Genomic DNA, 19,124 nt, shown 5'->3' on the forward strand with positions numbered 1-19,124 from the left:
TAGGAGATGGGGAACAGAAGTGGTGCGCGGCGTGCGGGCGCGACAGCAGTTTCATCGCACGCGTCGACTGACGAAACGTTGACCGCGGAGAAAAACCGGCGTGCGGGCGAACTTCCTCACACCCACATACACGAATTGTCCTACGTGGCACACAAAATCAGCCTTTTCATGCCGAGATTCGTCTAAAAAGCGTTGGACGACGATGAAGACGTGTGGGTGAGTTGTATAACGCCCACACGTGTGGGCGTTAGTGTTTTCGAATAATTAATACCGGCAACGAGGAACGGGCGCCACACCATCGTCAATGCGAGCAGCATACTTGCCGGCGATGTCGGCGAGGCAGCGCGCCAGCTCGTCCGGCGTCGAGAGCAACGCCATGTGGTCCGCGCCGTGGATTTCCCTGACCTCGTCCACGGGGTAGTTCTGCACCATCCACCGCTGGAACCCCTCGAAGAAGGCGTTGTCGTCCTTGAGGACGATGAACACCTTGCGCACAGACCCGTAGCGAGCCTCCGTGTACGGTGGCTGCAGTTTCAGGTCGTCCACGAACATCGAGCCGACCCTCATCAGGGATCTTCCCAGCGTCAGGTCCTGCCGACAACATGCAACGTTACGTCAGGATTAATTTCCTCTTTGGCTAATCTCAGATCTCACTCAGCGTACAGCTTCCTAGCAGGAGCTAGCATTTCATCGATGTTCGAACAGATCGATTAACAGAGCGATAGGTAGGTACATACCTCCGGCGAGCAAAGCTGGTAGAACTTTGCTCGGGTGACCAGCGGCCCGAACCTCGTGAGATTGATCCCTTGGTGCCCCCCTTTTCTCCTTTTTTTTCTGAGACAAGCCCCCCTTTTCTCCTGTTTCTTTTAAGTCTGCGCACGCTAAATGGGCCGGCCCGATATTGTTGTCGCTCGACGCAAGAGAAGCTACCGTCTCGCTCTAAGGGCATCTCTAGCCGATGGCCTCAGGCGGTGATTTTACGCGCCCCTTAGGAGGAGCCGGCGCTAAAATCGATGCGGGGACGAGTGGGTTCCCAGCCGCTCGCCCCAGGGTCGTCCCCAGACGCGGGCTTTTTACTTAAAGAAAACAAATTCGGCAAAGTTCGGCTAACTTGACATAATATTGGACATGTTCGGCGTTACATAAGTTATTAAAAAAACAACTACGGGGTGAAGAAGTCGCTGAGCGCGGCGTATTCGCCTACGTCGCCGCCGTCCTCGTCGTCGTCGTCGGCCTTCTCCTTCTTGATGGCGTGGCCGCCCCTGCTGGACCCTTCCCCGACGTCTCCATGGCGGGCCGGTGGCGGCGGCACGTCGTCGTCGTCGCTGTCGTCGAGGACGACCACGCCTCCCTCGTCTCGGCCACGGCACGGAGCTTCGAAGCGCTCAAAGGCGAGGCGCTGGCGCTGCAGCTCCGTCTGCGCCCAGTCGTCGCGCGCCCACTTCAGGGTCGCCGCCGTCATCGAGCTCCTCCTCCTGGACGCCGCCGGCGAGCCCAGGCTCTGTATTCACGACGGGGAGCCCCGGCTCCGTCTTGACGGCGGCGAGCCCCGGCTCCATCTTTGGCTTGACGTAGCGCGGAGGAGCCGAGGAGGGGGCGCGCCTGCCACCATCGTTGATGACGACGCCGGCGCTGCGGGTGCGCCGGCCGAGCGGCGTCTCCGCGGCGGGCTCGGCCTTGACGCGGAACAGCGCCGGCGAGCCGAAAGAGTGGGAGGAGGAGCGGGAGGACGACTGAGAGGAGGAAGAGGAGGAGGAGCCGAACCTCCTGGGCGCCGCGGCAGGGTATGCGAGCGGCGGGTCATTGCCGCCCTCGAGGTACGCCAGCACCTCGTGGAGTGTGCGGCCGGGGACGCCCCACCAGACGCGGCAGCCGTCGCTGTTCTTGATGCCGCCTACAACCGGCGCCCCGTTGTTAGACGCCAGCCGCTGCGCCTGCCGGCGCTGGAAGTAGTCCGCCCACGCCGCGCGGTTGCCGGTGGCGTACTAGGGGAGGGCGCGCTGCTCGTCCGTCAGGGACGAAAGCACGCGGATGCCCCCGTTGCTGAGCTTCCACCCCGTCGGCCCGGCGCGCATGTCCGGCGGCGCCGGGATGTTGGCCTCGAACAGAAGCCACGCCTCCCACTCCTGGAGCGAGCGGCGGCCGAAGCCGTTGGCCGCCGCGGCGTTGCCGGGGAAGCGTTCGGCCATCGGGAAGGGAAGGGGAGGCAAAGGAGATAGGCGGCGCTCGGCGACGGACGGGAGAGAGGCAGAGAGGGTTTTGGGCTCGAGATGGTGTGGCTAGAGGGGAGGGGGAGCCGCTGGTTTTATAGCCCGCGCCGTGTGCACGCGTGGCGGGAGAGGAGGCGTGACGCGCCGCCCGGGACGAATCAATGGCAAGGCTGACCGGCGGCAGCCTTGCCATTGATTTCCCGCGGGAACCGAGGCATTCTGGGGAAAGACGAGGCGTCGTGTCGCTGACGCGGCTGGCCCGCGACTCTTTCACGCCAAAACCGCTCGCGCCGGCGCCCCTGGGCGCCCCTCAGCGCGCCGGGTCTGGCCTGGGTCCGTCGGCGCCAGTTTCGACCCAAACCGGCGACAAACGGGTTCCTAGGGGGCGCGACTGGACCGAGGAGAAAAACCAAAGCAAAATGAGTCTACATCTAAATAAATGAAGCCTTATATGATACGAGCATGGCGTTTTGGATCTCGGTCTTCATGGAGACTGAATTTTTGGAAAATTCAAAGTTCAAAATGTTCAGTTTCAAAAAAATCTGAAAACAATTGTACGAGTAAAAAAGGATGTGAGGCGTATGTGTGTAAAATTTCACCATAAAATACATTGGAATGCGATGTAAAAAAGACAAATTCATGTGTCGATTTTTCAATGAGATAGCCTCCCTTAGTAGATCTAGCCCACTTAGTGGACCGAGCAGAAAAACCCAAGGCAAAATGAGTCTACTCTAAATAAATGAAACCTTATATGATACGAGCATGGCGTTTTGGATTTCGATCTTCATGGAGACTGAATTTTTGGAAAATTCAAAGTTCAAAATGTTCAGTTTCAAAAAAATCTGAAAAAAATTGTACGAGTAAAAAAGGATGTGAGGCGTATGTGTGTTAAATTTCACGATGAAATACATTGGAATGCGATGTAAAAAAGACAAATTCATGGAGGATGAATAGTATCCTGTGTTAAAAAGCCCTAATTATTTTTGCACGACCCTCATTTCAATGTATTTTGTCCTGAAAATGTACACACTTGTGCATTATGCCTTCATGTATGTCTATATTTTTTCAGAATTTTTAAAATGTAAAAAAAATGAATTATCATGAATTTTAAATTTTGCATTTGAAAGCCTCCATAGAGCTCGGCCGCTAAAAACAGTTTATGTGTATGATATCACACACATATATTACTACCCACCCACTATGTGAAGATACTAGCTAGTTCAATTTACTTCCACTATTACCAACCACCAGCCGGAGAGAGCACACAATGGACACAGTTTTACTGTCCTTAGTAAATGGGGCCTGTGGTATGCAGGGGAAAATCTGCCCATGACGTTGATCATAACGGACGTGTAGGTGCTCACCGACAATTATTTTGAGTACGTAAAGTATTAAAATAGCCACAAAGTTCCATGCCCTACTATATGAATGTGAAACATTATCGTCTTGGAACTTGTGGCTATTTCAATAATCAAAATAATTGTCGTCCTGCCCGACCATGAGGTAGCAAGAGCAGTACGTATACGTACTGTAGATTGTAGATCAGTAACAAAGGCTGGCAACGACGGCCACAGTATCTTAGACAAATCAAAAATTAATACCGGCAACGAGGAACGGGCGCCACACCATCGTCAATGGAGGCAGCATACTTGCCAGCGACGTCGGCGAGGCAGCGCGCCAGTTCGGCCGGCGTCGAGAGCAACGCCATTTGGTCAGCGCCGTGGATTTCCCTGACCTCGTCCACGGGGTAGTTCTGCACCATCCAGCGTTGGAATCCCTCGAAGATGGCGTTGTCGTCCTTGAGGACGATGAACACCTTGCGCACAGACCCGTAGCGAGCTTCGGTGTATGGCGGCTGCAGTTTCAGGTCGTCCACGAACATCGAGCCGACCCTCATCAGGGATCTTCCCAGCGTCAGGTCCTGCCGACAACATGCAACGTTACGCCAGGATTAATTTCCTCTTTGGCCAATCTCAAATCTCACTCAGTGTACAGCTTCCTAGCAGGAGCTAGCATTTCATCGATGTTCGAACAGATTGATTAACAGAGCGACAGGTACGTACATACCTCCGGCGAGCACAGCTGGAAGAACTTTGCTCGGGTGACCAGCGGCCCGAACCGCATGGAAGTAGGGAGCTTGCCCTCAGGATCTTGAGGCTTAAACTCCATGTCCATCCAGTCCATTCTCCGCTTCTTGTACTTTTTAGATCCAGCATACATTCATCAGTGGTACGAAAAGCGATAAGCTGGTGTGTATATGTTGGTGTCTTCTGTTTCCGCGTACGACAAATCTAAGCTGCAGATTCGAGGAAGTCGATCATGGTGTGTATCTTTTCAAGCACGTACGACGGCGGCGACCTGTGGTCCGGCATGAAGGCGGAGACGAACACCACAGCGGCGACCTTTTCCGGGAACAGCTCGCAGGCGAGGGCGATGGTCACGCCGCCGAGGCTGTGGCCGACGAGCACCACCTTCTCCCCGGGCGGGAGGGACCCCATGAGGTCCAGCAGCGGCTTGCTGTACTGGCGGAACGTCGGCACCTCCCGCAGCGGCCTGGGGTCCACGCCCGACGCCGCCAGGTCAGGCGTGCTGACGCGGTGCCCAGCCGACCTGAGCCACGTCGCGACCTTGAACCAGGCCCAGCCGCCGACGCATACGCCGTGCACCAGAACGAAGTGCTTGCTGCTAACTTGGTCAGCCGGAACCGCCATGTGCATACGCCGTGCACCGGAACGAAGTGTTTTTTTTAGGGGAGAACGAAGTGTTTGTGCCTGTGGCTATGATGTCTACAAACTGGGACGCTGTTGCATTTATAAAGCCGCGCAAGCTTCGGCGCGGCAAACTAACATGTACTTTGCTACATCTACGTGTTGGGGCTTAATGCTTAACAAAAAGGCTCATTCGATGCAACGGGAGAACAAAAATCATATTCTTCTATGGCCATGACCACATTTTGCTGCATCACCGAGATACACTATCACTCTCAATTTCATGAAATCATGAACAATTTTTGAAATCACGAACATTTTTGAAAACTTGTATACATATTTGAAATAGTGAAAAAAAATTCGTGAACACTTATACAAAATTTCAAACATTTTATGAATTCATTAATATTTTACACTATTTGCAAACATTTTTATTGTGAATATTGATTTAAACACTTTTCTTGAATCGACGAACATTTCTAGAATCGACAAACATTTTTTCGAAATTGGTGGAGCAATTTTTGAAATCCATGAACATTTTTTGAAATGCCTGGTAATTTTTTGAATCAATAAATATTTTAAGAATAAATAAACTATTTTGTAAGTCACAAATAGTTTTTGAATTTTTAGGATATTTTCCATTCATGAATATTTTTCGAATTAACAAAATTTTATTCAATTTCATTAACTCTTTAATATACCAACTTTTTAAAAAATTATGAACATTTTTTGATTTCCCGAACATTCGTTTTTAAAATTTTGAACTTTTTTGAATAAGCAAACATTTTTTTTACAAAATCACAAATATGTTTTGAAGCCACAAACATTTTTATGATTTCTTTAAATAGTAATTATATAATTATCATTTTTCTTTTAATTTTCAGACATTTTTTAAGTCTCAAATTATTTAAAGTAGAAAAAAAAACAGGCCGCCCGGACATGGGCCGACCCAAACATGCACGCTGTCTTCTCCTAGCATGCAGAGCATAATTGGTTCGATGCCAAAAATTGACATTGGCTAGTGGTTGGTTGGCTACCAACTTTCTTGTCAGTCTCACAAAAAGTTGGCAAATTTTGGCAACGTTCGATTTTCCCAAATATTGGCTTGCCGAATGTTGGCATCAAACCAATTATGCTCGCAAAGCATAGTATAGGAGTTCCCTACCGCATGGGCCGGCCCTGGCGAAGGATTCCCCTATGTGAAACGTTTTTTTCTCACTTATAGGCGACATTGGTGGGTAATATTTTGCAACTTTGAGGCTAATTGTGATGACGTACCGCCAGAAGTAATAGCTCCTTTATTATTAGGTGTAGATAAGGTGTCAATCGTTTGTGGGGGTGGCAGGCCCACCCTGAAATTCAATGGATGGTTAGTTAGAAAAGGAGGGATTTTCATAAGCTTACGTAAAAGTTAGTTCAAAATAATAGGGCTTTGCTATACCTACGAAAGACTACGTGATTCGGGGCTTACGTAATGAGGTGTCAATTGTTAATTGGATGTTAGTGGGGGGTGGCAGGCCCACCCTAAAATTTAGGTGGGGGGTTAATTAGGAGAGAAGAGATTTTTCTAAGCTTACGTAAAAGTTAGTTCAAAAATGATAGGGCTTTGGTAGAACTACGAAAGACTACGTGATTTGGGCCTTACGTAATGAGGCGTCAATTGTTAATTGGATGTAGTGGGGGTGGCAGGCCCACCTTGAAATTCAGGGGGTGGAGAGGGGAGGCATTTTCGTCAGATTACATAAAATTTGTTCATAGGTGTATCATTTTTTAATTAACATCCATCAAAACAGCCACGTGGAAAGCAGGATAAGGTTGAATAACATGAAAAGGCGATTATGGAGCTTATTAGCGAAGTATGGTAGGTTGCTTGATTTTTATGAGAAGAACCACCTAGAAGGAGCTTGTTAGTTACACTATATGAAATCACACGTTGTGTGCATCTAAGCCGAGTGTCAAAAAGGTTCATCAGCTTACGTCCATGTAAGCCGAGTAGGGAATGAAAAACACACGACAAAAAAGAGAGTGGGTACCAAAAACGATCTCGGCGTATGACAAAGACTCGGCATATAGGTAAAAAAGCACTCGTCTTACAGCCAGTGCTCGACAAAGGTTCTTGCCACGTGTCGATCATGGAGGCTGCACACGGCTCCGTGACGGTGCTAGTTATAAGTCGAATACTCAATAAACGGCAATAGGCTTACATGTAGCCTATTTTCGAAACCTATTTTATTTTGCATTTTTAATTTGTTTTAATGTGTTGCATTTGCATTTATATTCACTTACTGCATTTTATTTTCCCTATTTCTCAACCATTCTATTTAGGCTAGTTTTCATCACCATTTCGATCCCCCATTCTCATGATAATTACCAACCTTTTGCATTTAAAGTTGTGGGGTATTGCCTTGTACTCTTCACGACCTCTAGTGTACCCATATTAGGATCACATGCAAAACGATAAGTTGTTTCGAAACTTAACATGATTTGATAAATCTCTTGTTCAGTATGCCCGAAAACGTCTACCCCCTAGTTTTGTTTCAAAAGGGGTGATTCCATCAGCATTATCCTATATATTTGTGTATGTTATAAGTTGTTACATGACCATGAGAAAACCCCTATGACCTGCGAGACAGTCTGACAGCAAGGTTCAGGACTTAGAGTGCTCGTCCCCCACTTCGAGTCGACGGGAGGGAATCTTGTGAACACGTGCACTCAAACCTGGTTTGGCATGTCACCATGACCTACCCTGACACAAACCAGAGGAATTACCATGGTCAAACCCCTCTCGCAGTCAGTCAAAGCCCTAGACCATGCGAGGCCCATGGACGTGCCCATCACCAAAAAAACGCGCGAGAGAGGGCCGAAAAACCACCCCCACCTGCAGGTGGATCAAATATAAGTATGCAAGTGTGGTGTGATGTATTTAAATACCAAATGCACAACTTTGATGTGGCACCTGCATCACAAGCTGTACAGTTTTGCAGGAAGGTTCAAGATTTAGAGTGTCGGTTGATAACCCACAAGTATAGGGGATCGCAACAGTTTTCGAGGGTAGAGTATTCAACCTAAATTTATTGATTCGACACAAGGGGAGCCAAAGAATATTCTCAAGTATTAGCAGCTGAGTTGTCAATTCAACCACACCTGAAAGACTTAATATCTGCAGCAAAGTATTTAGTAGCAAAGTAGTATGGAAGTAACGGTAACGGTGGCAAAAGTAACAATAGCAGTTTTGTAGTAATTGTAACAGTGGCAACGATAAAGTAACTAAGCAATCAATATGTGAAAAGCTCGTAGGCATTGGATCAGTGATGGATAATTATGTCGGATGCGATTCCTCATGCAACAAGTATAACATAGGGTGACACAGAACTAGCTCCAGTCCATCAATGTAACGTAGGCATGTATTCCGAATATAGTCATACGTGCTTATGGAAAAGAACTTGCATGACATCTTTTGTCCTACCCTCCCGTGGCAGCGGGGTCCTATTGGAAACTAAGGGATATTAAGGCCTCCTTTTAATAGAGTACCGGACCAAAGCATTAGCACTTAGTGAACACATGAACTCCTCAAACTACGGTCATCACCGAGAAGTGTCCCGACCATTGTCACTCCGAGGTTGCTGGATCATAAGACGTAATAGGTGACTATAACTTGCAAGATCGGATCAAGAACACAAATATATTCATGAAAACATAATAGGTTCAGATCTGAAATCATGGCACTGGGGCCCTAGTGACAAGCATTAAGCATAGCAAAGTCATAGCAACATCAATCTTAGAACATAGTGGATAGTAGGGATCAAAGCCTAACAAAACTAACTCGATTACATGGTAAATCTCATCCAACCCATCACCGTCCAGCAAGTCTACGATGGGATCACTCACGCACGGCGGTGAGCATCATGAAATTGGTGATGGAGGATGGTTGATGATGACAACGATGACGATTTTCCCTCTCCAGAGCCCCAAACGGACTCCATATCCGCCCTCCCGAGGAAGAATAGGAGGTGGCGGCGGTTCCGTATCGTAAAATGCGATGAATCCTTCTCTCTGATATTTTTCTCCCTGAACGTGAATATATGGAGTTGGAGTTGAGGTCGGTGGAGGTCCAGGGGACCAACAAGGACAGACGGCGCGCCCTAGGGGGGTGGGCGCGCCCTCCACCCTTGTGGACTGGGTATGGGTCCATTTCGGTAGATTATTTCGCCAATATTTTTTATTTATTCAAAAATGATCTCTGTGAAGTTTCAGGTCATTCCGAGAACTTTTATTTCTGCACAAAAATAACACCATGGCAATTCTGCTGAAAACAACGTCAGTCCGAGTTAGTTCCATTCAAATCATGCTAATTAGAGTCCAAAACAAGGGCAAAAGAGTTTGGAAAAGTAGATACGATGGAGACGTATCAACTCCCCCAAGCTTATCCCATTGCTTGTCCTCAAGCAATTCAGTTGACAAACTAAAAGTGATAATGAAAAACTTTTACAAACTCTGTTTGATCTTGTTGTTGCAAATATGTAAAGCCAGCATTCAAGTTTTCAGCAAAGATTATGAACTAACCACATTCAGAATAACGTTTAGGTCTCACATTTACTCATATCAATGGCATAATCAACTAGCGAGCAATAATAATAAATCTCGGATGACAACACTTTCTCAAAACAATCATGATATTATATAACAAGATGGTATCTCGCTAGCCCTTTCTAAGACCCCAAAACATAAATGCAGAGCACCCCTGAAGATCAAGGACTGACTAGACATTGTAATTCATGGTAAAAGAGATCCAGTCACAGTCATATTCAATATCAATTAATAACAACGCATACAAATGACAGTGGTGCTCTCTAACTGGTGCATTTTATAAGAGGATGATGACTCGGCAATAAAAGTAAATAGATAGGCCCTTCGTAGAGGGAAGCATGGATTTGCAGAGGTGCGAGAGCTCGAGTTTTTGAAACAGAGATAAATAATATTTTGAGCGGTATGCTTTCATTGTCAACATAACAACCAAGAGATCTCGGTATCTTCCATGCTACATACATTATAGCCGTTTCCAAACAGAATGGTAAAGTTTATACTCCCCCTCCACCAACAAACACATTCCACGGCTGGTCCGAAACAACGGGTACCGTCCAACTAACAACAGTTCTGGGGGAGTTTTGTTTGCAATAATTTTGATTTGATTTGAGCATGGGACTAGGCATCCCGATTACCAACCATTTTCTCGTGAATGATGAGCGGAGTCCACTCATCGTGAGAATAACCCACCTAGCATGGAAGATACTGACAGCCCCCAGTCGCCACATGAGCGATTCGGGCATACAAAATAGAATTTCATTTGAAGGTTTAGAGTTTGGCACATGCAAATTTACTTGGAATGGCAGGTAAAAACCACATATAGGTAGGTATGGTGGTCTCTCATGAAACAACTTTGGGTTTATGGAAGTGGATGCACAAGTAGTATTCCCACTTAGTACAAGTGAAGGCTAGAAAAAGACTAGGAAGCGACCAACTAGAGAGCGACAATAGTCATAACATGCATTAAGATTAACAAACATTGAGTGCAAGCATGGGTAGGATATAAATCACCATGAACATAAATATCTTGGAGTCTATGTTGATTTTGTTTCAACTACATGCGTGAACATGTGCCAAGTCAAGCCACTCGAGTCATTCAGAGGAGGATACCATCCTATCATACTACATCACAACCATTTTAAAAGCATGTTGGCACGCAAGGTAAACCATTATAAACTCCTAGCTAATTAAGCATGGCATGAGTAACTATAATCTCTAATTGTCATTGCAAACATGTTTCATTCATAATGGGCTAAGTCAAGAACGATGAACTAATCATATTTACTAAAACAAGATAGGTCGAGTTCATACCAGCTTTTCCTCATCTCAATCATTTCATCATATATCATCATTATTGCCTTTCACTTGCACGGCCGAACGGTGTGGATAATAATAATAGTGCACGTGCATTGGACTAAGCTGGAATCTGCAAACATTTATTCAAAGGAGAAGACAAGGTAATATGGGCTCTTTGTTAGATCAACAATAATGCATATGAGAGCAACTCAACATTTTCATTGTGGTCTTCTCCTCTCGACCTCCAAAGAAAAGAAAAGAATTTCAAAGAAACACACTGAATTGTTTTTGGAGTTTTTGTTTTTATGAAGAAAGTAAAACAAGAACGAGAAAGACTATTTACGCGGGAAAGCTTCCAACAAGCAAAAAAAGAACGAGAAATATTTTTGGTTTTTCTTTTAGTACAACTACTAAACATGCATATAAAGGAAACAAAGTACAACTAATTTTTTTGTTTCTTCTTAAGGCTTTTCAAACACATAAGAAGAAAGCGAGAAAAAGAAATAAACTAATCATGGATAATACAATGAAAAAGTATGAACACCGACAACTGGAATGAGTGTGTGAACATGAATGTAATGTCGGTGAGAAATACATACTTCCCCAAGCTTAGGCTTTTGGCCTAAGTTGGTTTACGCCCATGGATCAAAGTAGCCCTCTCCGGTGTACTGAGGAGGATCCTAGGGGTTCCACTGGTTGGCGAGCTCCTGTGGCTCCCACTGATAAATAGACTCCTGATAAGGATCAGGTGATGGCTCTGGCTCAGGAACTGGGGATCGTGTCCCCTCCCAGTATGCATGAATGTCCGCGGGCAAAATGAAGTACCTGCCTGAATGAATATCGAACAAAGTAGGTGCAGGCAAGGTAATAATCTGAAAATTATCCTCGCTAAATATCATGTTATAAATGAGTCTCTTTTCCTCTTCATAGCGAATAAACTTATGTGCTACTATGCTTTCATAATCTAAGTATATAGTGGGTAGCAGTTTCTCCTCTTTCTCATCGTGCCTAATGGGTATCTCGAAGCGTCTAGCAAGGCGGGAGGCAAAGATACCTCTGAAAATAGGACCCTTTGTACGGTTTAAACTCAATCATTTAGCAACCATATCGCCTAAACTGAAAGTTTTAGCACGAAGTAAAGCATGTCGCAAAATGGCAAGACCAGGAGCAATAAGGACTCCACTCTCCCTGCAACCAATTAAACATCTCCCAACAAATAATGAGTAGTAGCACAAAATAGGAAAATGTAAACTAGCCACTCTCGCTTCCGACACCCTTCTCCTTTCCCCTACAGCAACTTCATCAATAAAATCTTCCACATCTCTAGGACGTGGTTCCTCGACGCTACCCTCATAAGGTAATTTACAAACCTCACAAAAGTCATAAAGCGTCATCTCCTTATGCTCATCATATAAGTGAAACTCTACCATGGATGGTGATCTCCTAGCATGAAAATGAACATTTTGCACGAAAGTATTAGTGAGTAGGAGGTACTAATCACACTGGTCGTGGAGGAAGTCGGTGATGCCTGCATTCTCAGCCAAATAATAGAAATCCTCATAAATTCTGGCCGCCTCCAAGAATGCATCATATGGCCATTCACACGGCCGAATCTCCACGGCGCGAGGAAGGTTGTACTTGGGCTTTTCCTTCTCTTCATTTTCTTTTTCCTTCGAACCCCGGCTCGAGGAGCCTCTCAACAATCTCCTCATCACTTTCTTCCTCTGAAATTTTCTGAAATTATTAGTAACTCAAAATAAAAGTGAACCAAACTCAAAAAAATTGATAGCAACTACTCCTACAAGTGCCTAGAGGCTATATCATGCATCAAAACTACTTTGGACCATATAAATTTGACATGCATGATCAAGAACAGGGTCACCACAGCAGCAAAAATTTGCAATAAATAAAGCACTAGAACAAAAACTAATTGGACCATTGGAGGAGTCACATACCGAAGAACAATCCCCCAAAGCAGTTTTGTGAATGGAGCTTTGAGCAAGGAGATCGAAAATGGCAGCAAAATGAGCAAGAACTCGGGTTTGAGCTACGAGATGATTTTTTCTGGAGGAAGACGAAGTGGATGGGTGCTGGAATAAGTGGAGGGGACCCACGTGGGACCCACAAGACAGGGGGCGCGTCCTCTACCCTTGTGGCCCACTAGTGCATCCCCCTGGTGTGTTCCCAGTGCTAGAAATTCTCAAATATTCTATAAAAATCATACTAAATTTTTAGGGCATTTGGAGAACTTTTATTTTTGGGTTTTTTATTGCACAGATAATTCAAAAAACAGAAAGAAAATACTATTTTTGCTTCATTTAATCTAAATAACAGAAAGTAAAAGATAGGTACAGAGAGTTGTGCTTTCTAAATTCATCCATCTCATGCTCATCAAAAGGAATCCATTAACAAGGTTGATCAAGTCTTATTAACAAACCTCTTTCGAATAACATGAAACAGGAGAATTATGGAATAACACTAGGTTACCTCAACGGGGATATGCATGTCCCCAACAATAAGAATATCATATATCTTTTTGACAGTAGGAAGAGGGAATTCAAAACCTCCAATAGTAATAGTTGAATGTTTTCCAATAGAATTGATACTATGAACTTGAGGTTGTTTCTTCGGAAAGTATACCGTATGCTTACCATTAACATGAAAAGTGACATTGCCTTTGTTGCAACCAATAACAGCCCCTGCAGTATTCAAAAAGGGTCTAACAAGGATGATCGACATACTGTCGTCCTCGGGAATATCAAGAATAACAAAGTAAGTTAAAATAGTAACGTTTGCAACCACAAATAGGCACATCCTCACAAATACCGATGGGTATAGCGGTTGATTTATCAGCCATATGCAAAGAGATTTCAGTAGGCGTCAACTTATTCAATTCAAGTCTACGGTATAAAGAGAAAGGCATAACACTAACACCGGCTCCAAGATCACATAAAGCAGTTTTAACATAGTTTCCTTTAATGGAGCATGGTATAGTTGAAGGAAATATGCCCTAGAGGCAATAATAAAGTTGTTATTTTATATTTCCTTATTCATGATAAATGTTTATTATTCATGCTAGAATTGTATTAACCGGAAACTTGATACATGTGTGAATACATAGACAAAACAACGTGTCCCTAGTATGCCTCTACTAGACTAGCTCGTTTTATTGCTACTGCTTTCTTCGTGTCAATATAAATTCCTCTGACTATGAGATTATGCAACTCCCGGACACCGGAGGAATGCCTTGCATGCCATCAAACGTCACAACGTAACTGGGTGATTATAAAGATGCTCTACAGGTATCTCCGAAGGTGTTTGTTGGGTTGGCATAGATCAAGATTAGGATTTGTCACTCCGAGTATCAGAGGGGTATCTCTGGGCCCTCTCGGTAATGCACATCATATGAAGCCTTGCAAGCAATGTAACTAATGAGTTAGTTACGGGATGATGCACTACGGAATGAGTAAAGATACTTGCCCGTGACGAGATTGAACTAGGTATGAAGATACCGACGATCAAATCTCGGGCAAGTAACATACCGATGACAGAGGGAATAACATATGTTGACATTGCGGTTCGACTGATAAAGATCTTCGTAGAATATGTGGGAACCAATATGAGCATCCAGGTTCCGCTATTGGTTATTGACCGGAGAGGTGTCTCGGTCATGTCTACATAGTTCTCGAACCCGTAGGGTCCGCACACTTAACGATCGATGACGATATGTATTATATGAGTTATATGTTTTGGTGTCCGAAGGTTGTTCGGAGTCCTGGATGAGATCACGAACATGACGAGGAGTCTCGAAATGATTGAGAGATAAAGATTGATATATTGGAAGGTTATATACAGACACCGGAATGGTTCCGAAGAGGTTCGGGGATTTTTCGCAGTACCGGGAGGTTACCGAAACCTCCCGGGAAAGTTAATGGGCCTCATGGGCCATAGTGGAGAGGAGGAGGCAGGCCACGGGAGGTGGCGCCCCCCAAGCCAATCCGAATTGGACAAGGGGTGGGGGCGCGGCCCCCCCTTTCCTTCTCCCTCTCCACCTCTTTCCCCTTTCCAACTCTCCGTAAGAAGGAAAAAGAGAGGGGGGGGGCAGAATCCTACTAGGAGTGGAGTCCTAGTAGGACTCCCCCCTCCTTGGTGCGCCCCCTATGGCCGGCCTCCTCCCCTCCTCCTTTATATACGGGGGCAGGGGGCACCTCAAGGCACATCAATTGTTTAGCCGTGTGCTGTGCCCCCTCCACCGTTTACTCCTCCGGTCATATTGTCGTAGTGCTTAGGCGAAGCCCTGCGCGGATTACATCACCAACATCGTCATCACGCCGTCGTGCTGACGGAACTCATCGACTCCTTCGTGCCTCTACTGGATCAAGAGTTCGAGGGACGTCATCGAGCTGAACGTGTGCCGAACTCGGAGGTGCTATACGTTCGGTACTTGATCGGTTGATTCGAAAAGATGTTAGACTACATCAACCACGTTAAATTAATGCTTCCGCTTTCGGTCTACCAGGGTACGTGGACACACTCTCCCCCTCTCGTTGCTATGCATCTCCTAGATAGATCTTGCATGATTGTAGGAATTTTTTTGAAATTGCATGCTACGTTCCCCAACAATAGTTGGTACTCCTAGGTCTCCTAGTTTCTTTGGTATTCCACCCTTAAAAGTGTAATTAGCAAGCATGGTGGAAATTTCAGCCTCCGGCATCTTTCTTTTATTTGTAACAATATCTTTCATATACTTAGCATAAGGAGGCAGTTTAAGCATATCAGTCAAACACATACGCAAAAAGGTAGGTCTAATCATTTCAGCAAAGTGCTCAAAATATTCATCATCCTTTTTCTTGGATGGCTTGGGAGGAAAGGGCACGGATTTCTGAACCCATGGTTCTCTTTCTTTACCATGCTTCCTAGCAATGAAGTCTCTCTTATCATAACGTTGATTCTTTGATTGTGGATTATCAAGATCAACAGCAGGTTCAATCTCTACATCATTATCATTACTAGGTTGAGCATCAACATGAACATCATCATTAACATTATCACTAGGTTCATGTTCATCACCAGATTGTGTCTCAGCATCAGAAATAGAAATATCATTAGGATTCTCACGTGTGTCTACAACAGGTTCACTAGAAGCATGCAAAGTCCTATCAGTTTTATTTTTATTTTTATTAGAAGGACTAGGTGCATCAGAATTAATTCTCTGAGAATCTTGCTCAACTCTCTTAGGATGGCCCTCAGGATACAAAGGTTCCTCGGTCATCTTACCACCTCTAGTCATAACCCTAACAACATTATCATTGTTCTTACTATTCAACTCATTAAGCAAATCATCATGTGCCTTAAGTACTTGTTCTACTTGAGTTCTAACCACGGAAGCATGTTTACTAATAAGCTTAAGATCATTAACAGTTCTACTCATATAATCACCCAAGCAGTCAAGCATGTGAGCATTGCGTTTCAATTGTCTACTAATATAAGCATTGAAGTTTTCTTGTTTAACAATAAAATTATCAAACTCATCCAAGCATTGACTAGCAGACTTATTATGAGGAATATCACCTTCATCAAATCTATAAAGAGAGTTTACCTCTACTATCTGTGTCGGGTTATCAAGACCATGTATTTCTTCAATAGGCGGTAAATTCTTAACATCTTTAGCTTTAATACCTTTTTCTTTCATAGATTTCTTTGCCTCTTGCATATCTTCAGGACTGAGAAATAGAATACCTCTCTTCTTCGGAGTTGGCTTAGGAGTTGGTTCAGGAAGTGTCCAATCGTTATCATTACCCAATATATTATTCAATAGCAATTCAGCTTGCTTGACAGTTCTTTCCCTAAAAACACAACCAACACAACTATCTAGGTGGTCCCTAGAAGCATCAGTTAGTCCATTATAAAATATATCAAGTATTTCATTTTTCGTGAGAGGATGATCAAGCAAAGCATTAAGCAATTGGAGAAGCCTCCCCCAAGCTTGTGGGAGACTCTCTTCTTCAACTTGCACAAAGTTAAATATTTCCCTTAGGGCAGCTTGTTTCTTATGAGGAGGAAAATATTTTGCAGAGAAGTAGTAAATCATATCCTGGGGACTACACACACAACCAGGAGCAAGAGAATTAAACCATAACTTAGCATCACCCTTAATGAGAAAGGAAACAACTTAAGAATATAGTAATAGCGATTTTTTTCCTCATGAGCAAATAGGGTGGCTATATCATTCAATTTAGTAAGATGTGCCACAACAGTTTCAGATTCATAACCATAGAAAGGATCAGATTAAACAAAAGTAATTAACTCAGGATCGACAGAGAATTCATAATCCTTATCAGTAACAAAGATAGGTGAAGTAGCAAACATAGGGTCATATTGCATTCTAGCATTCAAAGACTTTTCTTTCAGCTTAGCTAACAGTTTCTTAAGATCATCTCTATCATTACAAGCAAGAAAGTCTCTAGCAGTTTCCTCATCCATAATATAACCCTCAGGTACAACAGGCAATTCATATCTAGGGGGAGAATCATAATCTTCAGTTTCAATAATATCATCAGTTTCAGTAATTTCATTCTCTCTAACCCTAGCAAGTTGTTCATCAAGAAACTCACCTAGTGGCACAGTATTATCAAGCAGAGAAGTAGTATCATCATAAGCATCATGCATAGCAGAAGTGGCATCATCAATAACGTGCGACATATCAGAATCAATAGCAGGTGTAGGTGTCGCAAGTTTACTCAAAACAGAAGGTGAATCAAGTGCAGAGCTAGATGGCTGTTCCTTACCTCCCCTTGTAGTAGAGGGAAAAATCTTGGTTCTTTGATCTTTCAAATTCCTCATAGTGATCAACAGATATAAATCCCAAGTTACTCAAAGAGTAGAGCTATGCTCCCCGGCAACGGCGCCAGAAAAAGGTCTTGATAACCTAGAAGTATAGGGGATCGCAACAGTTTTCGTGGGTAGAGTATTCAACCTAAATTTATTGATTCGACACAAGGGGAGCCAAAGAATATTCTCAAGTATTAGCAGCTGAGTTGTCAATTCAACCACACCTGAAAGACTTAATATTTGCAGCAAAGTATTTAGTAGCAAAGTAGTATGGAAGTAATGGTAACGGTGGCAAAAGTAATAATAGCAGTTTTGTAGTAATTGTAACAGTGGCAACGATAAAGTAACTAAGCAATCAATATGTGAAAAGCTCGTAGGCATTGGATCAGTGATGGATAATTATGTCGGATGCGATTCCTCATGCAACAGGTATAACATAGGGTGACACAGAACTAGCTCCAGTCCATCAATGTAACGTAGGCATGTATTCCGAATATAGTCATACGTGCTTATGGAAAAGAACTTGCATGACATCTTTTTTCCTACCCTCCCGTGGCAGCGGGGTCCTATTGGAAACTAAGGGATATTAAGGCCTCCTTTTAATAGAGTACCGGACCAAAGCATTAGCACTTAGTGAACACATGAACTCCTCAAACTACTGTCATCACCGGGAAGTGTCCCAACTATTGTCACTCCGGGGTTGCCGGATCTAACATGTAGTAGGTGACTATTATTTTGCAAGATCGGATCAAGAACACAAATATATTCATGAAAACATAATAGGTTCAGATCTGAAATCATGGCACTAGGGCCCTAGTAACAAGCACTAAGCATAGCAAAGTCATAGCAACATCAATCTTAGAACATAGTGGATACTAGGGATCAAACCCTAACAAAACTAACTCGATTACATGGTAAATCTCATCAAACCCATCACCGTCCAGCAAGCCTACGATGGGATTACTCACGCACAGCGGTGAGCATCATGAAATTGGTGGAGGATGGTTGATGATGATGACGGCGACGATTTCCCCTCTCCGGAGCCCCGAACGGACTCCAGATCTGCCCTCCTGAGGAAGAACAGGAGGTGGCGGCGGCGGCTCTGTATTGTAAAATGCGATGAATCCTTCTCTCTGATTTTTTTCTCCCCGAACGTGAATATATGGAGTTGGAGTTGAGGTCGGAGGAGGTCCAGGGGACCCACAAGGACAGAGGGCGCGGCCCAGGGGGGTGGGCGCGCCCTCCACCCTTGTGGACAGGGTGTGGGTCCCCTTCGTTTGATTCTTTCGCCAATATTTTTTATTTATTCCAAAAATGATTTTTCAGGTCATTCCGAGATCTTTCATTTCTGCACAAAAAATAACACCATGGCAATTCTGCTGAAAACAACGTCAGTCCGGGTTAGTTCCATTCAAATCATGCAAATTAGAGTCGAAAACAAGGGCAAAAGAGTTTGAAAAGTAGATACGATGGAGACGTATCATCGGTCCCCCAC

General features: G+C 44.5%; 1 protein-coding gene across 1 annotated transcript; it reads right to left on the bottom strand.

Moving 5' to 3' along the window:
* Positions 1–243: 243 nt before the first annotated feature.
* Positions 244–4,972, bottom strand: LOC123098660 (salicylic acid-binding protein 2). The gene is made up of 3 exons (XM_044520707.1): positions 4,511–4,972; positions 4,278–4,400; positions 244–591 (listed from the first exon to the last, which is right to left on the bottom strand). The coding sequence occupies exons 1-3, from the start codon at positions 4,925–4,927 to the stop codon at positions 265–267; spliced, it is 867 nt and encodes a 288-aa protein (XP_044376642.1). The 5' UTR covers positions 4,928–4,972; the 3' UTR covers positions 244–264.
* Positions 4,973–19,124: the final 14,152 nt, after the last annotated feature.

Source organism: Triticum aestivum, chromosome 4D (assembly GCF_018294505.1).
Source record: "Triticum aestivum cultivar Chinese Spring chromosome 4D, IWGSC CS RefSeq v2.1, whole genome shotgun sequence".
NCBI lineage: Eukaryota > Viridiplantae > Streptophyta > Magnoliopsida > Poales > Poaceae > Triticum > Triticum aestivum.